Source organism: Spea bombifrons, chromosome 2 (genome assembly GCF_027358695.1).
Source record: "Spea bombifrons isolate aSpeBom1 chromosome 2, aSpeBom1.2.pri, whole genome shotgun sequence".
In the NCBI taxonomy this organism is placed as follows: domain Eukaryota; kingdom Metazoa; phylum Chordata; class Amphibia; order Anura; family Pelobatidae; genus Spea; species Spea bombifrons.
Genome location: NC_071088.1, coordinates 118,561,937 through 118,571,774, shown reverse-complemented (window position 1 = coordinate 118,571,774; position 9,838 = coordinate 118,561,937). Strand labels below are relative to the sequence as shown.

The 9,838-nt window shown below is 41.9% G+C and overlaps 1 protein-coding gene across 3 annotated transcripts in view; it reads right to left on the bottom strand.

Annotated features, from left to right (window-relative positions):
- Positions 1–333: 333 nt before the first annotated feature.
- The window catches only part of LOC128473970 (cyclic AMP-dependent transcription factor ATF-7-like), a 34,120-nt gene continuing 24,615 nt past the window's right edge, over positions 334–9,838 (bottom strand). For 2 of the 3 annotated variants that reach the window (XM_053456193.1, XM_053456194.1), the window contains exons 3-12: positions 7,445–7,541; positions 6,583–6,704; positions 6,208–6,327; positions 4,793–4,947; positions 4,410–4,509; positions 4,202–4,318; positions 3,336–3,467; positions 1,580–1,777; positions 1,236–1,365; positions 334–772 (exon numbers count right to left, since the gene is read on the bottom strand). In XM_053456193.1, coding sequence (XP_053312168.1) covers positions 555–772; positions 1,236–1,365; positions 1,580–1,777; positions 3,336–3,467; positions 4,202–4,318; positions 4,410–4,509; positions 4,793–4,947; positions 6,208–6,327; positions 6,583–6,704; positions 7,445–7,541 — 1,389 coding nt within the window. In that variant the 3' untranslated portion in view covers positions 334–554. The remainder of the gene's footprint in view (positions 773–1,235; positions 1,366–1,579; positions 1,778–3,335; positions 3,468–4,201; positions 4,319–4,409; positions 4,510–4,792; positions 4,948–6,207; positions 6,328–6,582; positions 6,705–7,444; positions 7,542–9,838) is intronic. The other variant, XM_053456195.1, reaches the window with a different exon arrangement.

The following is a 9,838-nucleotide window of genomic DNA, read 5'->3' as shown; positions in this document are numbered from 1 at the left end:
AGGTAAAGGATGGATGGAGGCGCCTTTTCAAATAAGTAACAAAGGCAATGATGACATGAGATGTGTTTCAGTAATAACGAGGGTGCAATAACAAACCTGATCATGACCTTAAGGGAAGTGCCTGAGCAAGGAGCACCAGGGTCATGCCCACCCTGCTGGGCACTGAACCCATCGTTCCATGTTCTTAAGTAAACTTCAAAACTGTAATCAGCGTAGGCCACATGGTATGTGTTAGAGTATGTCATAGTAAGAGTTTGTTAGTACTTGAAGCCCTTACAGTCCGTTGGGGTCGATGTGTGTTTGTATGTATGTGTATATTAGAGCATTGAACTGTTGGAATCTTTAAGTTAGTGCTTTAATAGGCATGTGTTTGACTGTGTAGTAAAAAGCTCCTTATTCACCCTTTACCGAACTTTAAAATCAAATATATATGTATATATATATATATTTATAATCCATATCCGCCCATCTTGTACTGGGGCTTAGTTATTCTGCTCAGTCTCTGGGGCTGAGAGATCCCATTGATTAGTTCTATGTTGGATGGCCTGGTTTCATCATCTGCTGGCTGCCTGTGACTGTGGTGACATGATCACATGCGACTGTAGAAGTTGACTGTGGCCGTCTGTCCTTTGGCTGGCCATCTGCGTGAGCACCGAGGTGGCCATGTGTTCTGCTGGTGAACGCAGACCGTTAGGAGAGGCAGCCGATAACGAACTGTGCTGGGTGACTGGAACCGGAGAACCGGTCACATCGCATCTGTCCTTCAGGTTTTCTGGAAGGGAATTTACAAATATAAGGTAGAACAATCAGTTTTCTGAACTAGGGCAGCCCATTTGCAAAGTCCATTGAAGCAATCATAAAAAGAGAAAAAAAGAAATGGTTAGAATCACATCCCAATTTATTCATCGTGGATGCAGCGGCTGCATATTAAAACTAACAAGTGGTTGGTTTAGGCTTTTACTGCAAGTAAATTCAATTAAATCAAACTCTTAGTTTGACAACTGCAAGCAGTTTAATATGATAAAACAAAAAAATCACCAGCAGCATTTATTGTATTTTTCCTGTTATAAATATATAAAATATTGGCATAAGCAGCTGCTTATGGCACCACTCTGGCCAGGTGCACCTCCTTCTGGAACTCTTTACATTAGAGAAGCAGTAAATATATATATATATATATACACACGCACGCACGCACGCACGCACGCACGCACACACACACACTATGATGTTACCTCTCACTTTGTAGAACTCACCAAGATATACTTGGTTCTTCTTTTGCAGTGCGGTTACCGGACAGTCCTTATGCGCCAGCAGCAACTGCTTTAACTGAGCAACTTCATTCCGCAGAAGAGTCACCTCGTTCTGCAGGTGAAAAGAGGCGAGAATGTGAGATATATACTGAACATAAACACATAGCATGTGTATACGGACCCCTAAACACATAGCATGTGTATACGGACCCCTAAACACATACCATGTGTATACGGACCCCTAAACACATACAATGTCTATACGGACCCCTAAACACATACAATGTCTATACGGACCCCTAAACACATCTGTTTCAGTAACTTACACTAAGCTGCACATTTTGAGTGGTTAGCTCCTCTGCTTTCTTCTCTAAAGAGGACACCCAAACCTTCCTCTTTTGTCGACAACGGGAAGCAGCTGCTCTATTCCTCTCTAAGAAGCGTTGCCGGCGTTCATCCGGATCCTCATCAACTGTTCTGCGTCTTCTACCTCCTGTACTTGGGGTGGGTTGCGCAGGAGAGACCTATAAAGTAGTATATAATAGTCATCATACTTCCATTGGACTAGTAGGTGGATGCATCTTCTGCATTAAAAACAGCTAATGCAGGAAAAAATAAGTTATTAAACATGGTTTCACGGTTAAAATGGGTTATTTGCTGTTATTTCCAGTTTGAATTTGGGGATACTTAGTGGAGAAGGCTGACGGCTCTGTGAATAGTGTTTGCACCCCTGCCTCGTTCATAGGCACTTGTATGGAACCTGATGTGGCAACAGGTTATATTGCAGTTATTTAACTTCATCTTGTATTGTGTGATTTTGTATGTAAATGTGTCATTGATATAGGGAAATCTCTCTCTATGACTGAGTGGTCGAGGGTTTACGTTCATAGTTTAAAGGGAACTCTTGGTGGCCTTGTACAGCTCTCCAAACTATTATGATTGACTCAATAACATGGGTATTAAGAGATCAATCTGACCTGACTTCCCAGCTTTTTTTATTTTATTTATACTCTCCTAAGTGTAGCCGGGCCAACTCACTTAATGATTCATAAACTGATGGCCTCCAAGTTGTAAATAACCATGAAATGTAAGCAAAATGAAAGATTAACTTGGGAAGAAATTAAATATGGGGTGGATTAAAAAATGCACTATGAAGGGGGGATTTTACAGGACCAGTGGGCAATATGCAATGCATTAAGATACATGGTCTAGGTTGACCCAAAGAGTCGCTTTAGGCAATGATGAATTAGAGAACACAGCGATATCACTTATGACAACATACAGATAATCTCTGTCATGATGTAATACTGAGAGTGTGTCTAAGTTATCTTATATAAATATGGTCATATGCCCTTATACTCCTTATGGGACTTCAACCCTTAGAAGATGCTGATCCACAGCTACAGATATTTAGAATAGCCAACACTTATATAGTTGATACCTCCAATTCGCATAACCTTGTTTTGGAAGGGAGGTTAGAATGTTTGTAGTAATGTTTTGAATGTGTCAATTACACACTTTTTTTCTCTAGAACGCGTGCATTTAAAAAAAGTTTGTATACAGAAAACATAGGGCTGCACACGAGTTGAGTTGCTACTAGGTAAAATCACTTGATAACAAGCACAGAATGGTTGCTTTATCTGTGATGCACAAGGTAATGGAAAACCCTTCCACTTAAATTAATGGGGTAGCAGAGGCATAATTAAACACTAATCTACAACTTCTAGACAAGCCCAGAGACTCGCTGTCCCCACAGAAATGCTGCCACCACGGCAGGTGATTATGGGTATGTAAGTGCAAATTAGGTTAACAATAATCACCTTTTTTTCATCATCCAACGTACGCTGTACTAGACAGCCTTTATCTGTGATGATATCGCGCATAACATCGTGCAAACAGTGACGCAACAGAAACAAATGACTGTTTACGTATGACTTAGCAAGGAATGTTGCTGCACAAGCAGAGCGCTTAGCCTCTGTTAGATGAAGTCTTAGAATTGCATGCATGGGGTGTACTGCTATAAAGGTCACCGAGCCGGCTGAACGAACAGAGCTGGGTCTTCATTCCCGTAACGCTAAATACCTGGGGCTGTGCGGGAGACGGTGCATCGGGATGCTGGACGAGGATCTGACTCTGCTCAGGCCGAGAGGTTACCATAGCCATCCCCCCATTTAGAGAAGAGGGAGCCTGGTGTGTAAGGGAGGCTTTAAGTCTCTGTGGTTACAAGCAAAGAAAAAACAAACAAATGAACTGAACAGCAAATGTTTTGCAATACTACTAAAAAGTAAAGTAAAAAATACAAAAATAATAATAACTTGGTGTATGTCCTTCTGCAGAATATGCCTGGTAAATAATATATAACAAAACTCAAGGAACCAATGTGTTTTATGCCTGGCATGTCAATGGTCCTTAAGGGGACATATTATCAAAGAGCTCCAGATCTTCGCAACTAATGGCTGGCTTGGTATTAACCATCACAGATATAAGGAAGTGGTACTTCACCGAGAGGGACAGCCTCACAGCAGAAGTGGTAGAAGCAAATACAACGAGGGGATATAAACAGGCATGGGGTAGGCATATGGCTACCCTGATTATAAGATGAGACAGACAATCATTAAAGTCTGAGTGTTTACATCAGGAAAAATGGGCAGATTAGATGGGTTGACTGGTTCTCATCTACCACCAAATTCTATGTTTCTATCAACAAATCATCAGGTAATAAACAGCAGTCCAACCAACAACATGGTTAAGTGTCCTATCCTTCATCCATAAGTTACTAAATATCTAAATACAAGAAGCATTATGCTATACTGAATGCAGGAACATATGGGGTGACGAGACGGGCCAAATGTTTTTTTTTTTTTATTCTGTTTTGAGGTTTGAGGCAGAAATAAGGTACCAAACTAAGTTAGGAAGTCACACATCATCCTCACCATTCTCCCACTCACCATTTTGGCTTCCGAATGAATGGAAAGTCCCGACGGAGAGATGTGCCCTGCCCCACCGATCACCGGAGGACCAGGAATCCCAGGAACGTTGGGCACTAAGGACATGGGTCTTGCCAGCTTAACAAAGCACAAAAGCAGAAAGGTCGCTTGTTAGTGGGAGAAGAGGGGTCCTGGAAATAATAGATGTTAACAAGAAAAGAGTTCTTACTGAAATAACAGATGGCATCTGTACATGGGGACCTGGAAGGAATGGGACAGTCTGCCCATTACTTAGCTGCATCATGAGAGGCACAGAACTGCTGGGAGAACTGTTGGACATATAACAGAGTTTAAGAAGCATACCCAAGGGAAACTGAGGCTATTACTAATTATTGCATGACTGGAAGGTTCATACACGGCAACCTGCATAGATAAAACTAAACAGCTGGTCATCAAATGTAGAAAGGGTGAACAGAATGAGCGACAGAAATGGCTGGCCTTACAGGCTTATACAGAAAGGTATAGAAGAATGAAAGGTCAGAGAGTACGATGAACGATTAAAGGTATCAAATCAGAAAATACAAAAAGAAAATGCTATTGCAGCTGCCTTACCCTAGCTGTCTGTTGGACGGAGGGGCCTGTGTGATGACCGATGTGGGGGAAGGCAGTGTGGGGTGTAGAGGGTCGTAGCCCAGGTGAAGGGGTAGAGAGCCGGGCCGTACAATTGTCGGAGTGGGCGTAGAGCTGACCTGTGGCTTCAATGGCACCTTCGGCAGAAGAAGATAATGGGCAACGTTACGGACTATGTAAAAATGCTCTGAAAAATAATGCTCTAATATTGCATACCACATGGTTTGGGAAAAGAGGAGCACACAGCTGCTGACATAGCAGGAAAGTGCCCCTCATCGCCTTTCGAGAGAACAGAACACCTCGGCTAATATTTCACCTTTAAACATTGTATATAGTAATACAGCATTACATCCAACAATGCGTTTTGACGTTACAAATACCGCTTGACCCGCCGTGCCTCTGCCTGACGGAGCGGTAGATATTATGATTTGTGTTTGTTTTTTACAATGCAGCTTGTGTGGTTTGTATTCAAAGTTGTTACTGCTTAAAAGTAAGAATTCCATCCCGGGTCTCCAAGTTGCACATGAACCGCGTCAGGATAAATATCTGAAATATACACAGTTGCACTGAAATCTAACGTTACAATACGCCAGATTCCACGAAGAATGGTTTATTGCGTTTTCTTCTTTTAATTGCTTTTTCTCTACAAATAAAAAAAACTTCAATAAAATTCAAGATACAGAACAAAGTGTGTTTTGTCATATTGTTCCTATAACCTTGATTAAGCTGGAGAGCTGGGAGTTGCCGCTTAAGGCACTCATATTTGGATGAAACTCCGTATCCAACACCACATCAAGCAGACTGTTTATCGCACGGCTAATGAAGTCCATCCTATGCATCAAAATTCCCTTTCCTTCCAAACGCCGAACTATCCCTTTGGGATTCTGCATGAAATTCCAACGTATTTTTTCTGCATGCATTCTTTAGTTATAGTTGAAAAATGAGACTTCGCTGGAACCGAGAGGCATTAATATGTGCGCTCCTTGCGCATGCTCAGTAGCACTCCCACATAGTAGACGTGTTATTGGCCGCTTGCATGAGAGCTTAGTTCCCATTAACTAGAACGGGAGTTTTAACAAAGTATGCTCCCTGCTTTCAGTAAAGGCAGCTAGGGTAGGAGGTAGATGAGAGAAGTCAGGTATTCTAATGCCAATAACCAGAGAACGCCCCTTGGTTTGCATGCGTAAAATGCAACGAAGTCCATCAAAAGTGTTAAAAATTAAGTATATCGAGGACACTACTCATAATCTTTGCCATTTGAATCTATAACAGTCTGAAAACGAACTGGAAAGCAGTGCCCTACATTTGTGAAATGCGTGAAGGGTATTTGTTTTCCAAATTCCTCTAAAGGTTCTCTTTAGAACCCCCGACGAAACCCTTGAATCTAAAAATCCTACCTTTTCCTCAGGCAGAGAGCTTGGGCTGTCCGGAGGGGACGAGTCCACCTCCACCGGCTCTTCCTCTTTGATTCTGATGTCTGGAGTTGAAGGCAGAGACATGTCCAGTGGGCCCGCACTCTGAAAAGCCACAGGAGAAAATTCAGCTTAGCAATTCCCCGATGGACACGTCAATCAGCCTGAGAAATCACAACCAGCTAGATCACGGAACAGAAGCCTTGATAACGTAATCCTTACTTAGAAATGTCTCCTTAAGAAAATAAACGGCAAACATGAAAAACCCCAGTTCAGCTATGTGTCAATTCTGGTTTGGTAGCTGCACTCATTTATAGAGCAAGCAAATGTAACTATTCTACAGAGCCCTTTAAGATTTACTTTCTTGTCGTCATCCTCCTCTGTTCCTTTCTTGAATTCATTTTCAAAGGAGCTGGCTATCTCATTGAACAGGCCGACTTCTTCACAGTTTTTCAAGAAGCGGGTTGGGGTGGGAGTCTGATCTGCGGATAGAGAGAAGAGGGCAGAATAAGTATCTTGTTATCAGAAAAATACTACAAACAATGCCAGAAACCAGCACACAGGGTACCCCTCCAGCGGTCTGGCATTACCAGCTCTCTGGTCATCACGTGTACATCCGGCTTCCTCATTGTAGCTGCATGGAGGGATCCACCAAAACTCCCCCTACGCCTCTACCCTCGTTCCCTGTCGCACAGGAGATGCATTCAGCCAAATAGATCCTCTTCTTACCAGCATCCGCTTATTGGACACTCACTCCCACCCTGCTCCAGTGCTGCCTCAAACGAGAGTTTCAGGGGATCTAATGTGACGACGCACACGCGCATGCTCAGAAACTGAGAAACATTGATTTTAACGGGAACACTTTCCTGCCAGTGATTGGCTGCTTCAAGGCATGAAAACAGATGGGGTGGTGTGCTGCAGGTTTCCCTATGGGTTCTATTGCTTTCACCTAAAGAGTACTTATTAAATTGCTTTAAATCATGACCTTTATATGCATTGTTCATTGGTGGGGGCTGCATGAGACACCACTAGAAACAATGCCGTTACATTATAAAGCTGAATCAATGCCTAGCAAACCATCGGAAACACTGGAAACAGTGATGTTGAACAGTAAAATAACATAAGGGTCATGCAGATACGTAAGGAAACCAGGCGTCGTTAATGGCTGCACATACTATTGGATATAACATCTGTGAAAGAAATGCCCCGGGAAAATTCTTACCTGCAATGATGACAGAGTCCGTCCTTGCCGGTCCAAACTTTAAAGTCATCTCATGCTTGTGTTTGTGCACGGCCAAATGGTCTTCATTTGTGAAACGCTGCGTACAAGAGAACAAAAAATGGCATTTGTGACAGTACATAACTTTAAAAAAACAATTGGCAGCAAAGCACAGGCCATATACTGCATATACACCCATATACTGCATATACATCCATATACTGCATATACACCCACACACTGCATATACACCCACACACTGCATATACACCCACACACTGCATATACACCCATATACTGCATATACACCCATATACTGCATATACACCCATATACTGCATATACACCCATATACTGCATATACAGCCACATTGATAATGGGTCAGAGCTCATCCTATCCTGCACGGAGATTGACACAGCTGTACGTTCCAACCCTGAGCTTTGCTTACAGCCGGCATATGCAAACAGGGAAAGCCATGTACCAGATAGTAAGGAATCAAAAAGTGGGAAACTGTGTATCCTTACCTGCATGTGTCTGCCTAGAATTATTATTATTATTATCTTTTATTTATATAGCGCCAACAATTTACGCAGCGCTTAATACAACACATATATTCAATGGGTATGACAAGACTAAGACAAACCAATACATTAGGTGGAGAGAGAACATCTCGCAAGATTAAGAGTGATTTAAAACGTCTCACTGTCTGTATACACCGTAAGCACTGACTATACACAGTATATACACTACAGTTCAAAAGTTTGGGGTCACTTAGAATTATGATTTTTTTTTTTTTTTAATAAATCCATTAGAAACACAGTGCAGACTTTGTTAATGTTGGAAATGACTTCAATGACTATTGTAGCGGGAAAGGGGTGATTTTTCATGGAATATATTCATAGGCGTACAATGGCCGGGTATCAGCAACTATCACTCCTGTGTTCGGGAATCCAAGTTTAAGTTTAACAGGCTAATTGATTATTAGAAAACCCGTTTGCAATTATGCGAGAAATCCCCTTGTTTTTCATGAAACAAAAATGCTAAGTGACCGTAAAGTTTAGAGCGGTATATATGTGTGTATGTGTGTGTGTGTGTATATATACATACATACGTACACATACATACACAGAACATACACACAGTGCTGTGTAAAGGTTTAAGGCAGGTGTGAAAAATGTAAAAGTTGTAAAGTTTTAAAGTATTAATATTTGGTGTGACCACCCTTAGCCTTCAATACAGTGTGTGTGTGTGTGTGTGTATACATACATGTACAACCCCTCAAATCACAAAATGTGTACAATGTACACAGCAACCTAAACTAGTGATACAGATATGCGATTCTCAAAGTCCACAAAAAATAGGAAGGAAAAGAAGGAAGGAAAAAAAGAGGGAAAAAAAAAAAGGCTAAGTAATATGAAGCCTTTAAAAAATGTTAAACGCCGTGCTGTGATCAGAAGACATCTGGGAACCTGGGATCTATATCTGTGTATATAGGACCACATTCATAATGTATACCGTGCTTTAGAAACATATAACGTTAACAGGAACAGGGCTGCTCACACTGAATAAAACAGCAGAACACAAAGAATGATAGATTGTCATAAATAAGCAGAGCACGGACGGCTCTTTAAACGGCTGAGCTACATTCCAGCATCCAGGAAAGGGAATAAAGGGCACCGCGCCCCCTCATGTCCCGTGCATTTTGTGCCAAAACAACCTCAGGAAAAATAGGCCCCTGGAAGCGGCGTCCGGGCCTGGCACGCACAGCCTGAGGAAACATGAGAGCGACGGGATTACTGCTCATATACAATCGCAAACCACGCTCCTCCGCTTCCTCTGGGCCGGAGGAGAGCATGACGGGGTGCGGGAGCGAGAGAGAGCCTGGTGTGTGCGCACGATGCAAGCAATTCATGGTAAAAGGCGAACGGACGGAGGACGGATCTGGAAATAAGACACGGTTTCAGCACGCTACACAGAACGGTCACCTTACAACCATTTACAGGAAGAGGAGAGCAACGGACATCACATCTCAGCAATATATGGAAACACTTAATTGGACGGCAGATAAGAACCATCCATTCTGCCCGTTTTTCCTGATATTAGTCAGTCTTTGTACTTGGATTCAGGATAGCTTTGTGTCCATCCCATGCATGATTAAAGTCCCTCACTGTAATAGACTCTGCCACCTTATCAAAAAATAAATAAGTAGTTATTTACTTATTATATTCACTTGCAGGACTAATTCCATTTCCTTCTGATTATAGGAATGTACAAAAGGCATTTTAACATTTTTACAAAGCTATGAAAAATGAATACAATGAAAACAGAACTACACAATGACTATTTGAATGCGTAACTAGAAGAATAGAATGTGTTCTAAAGCCCTCTCACATTCA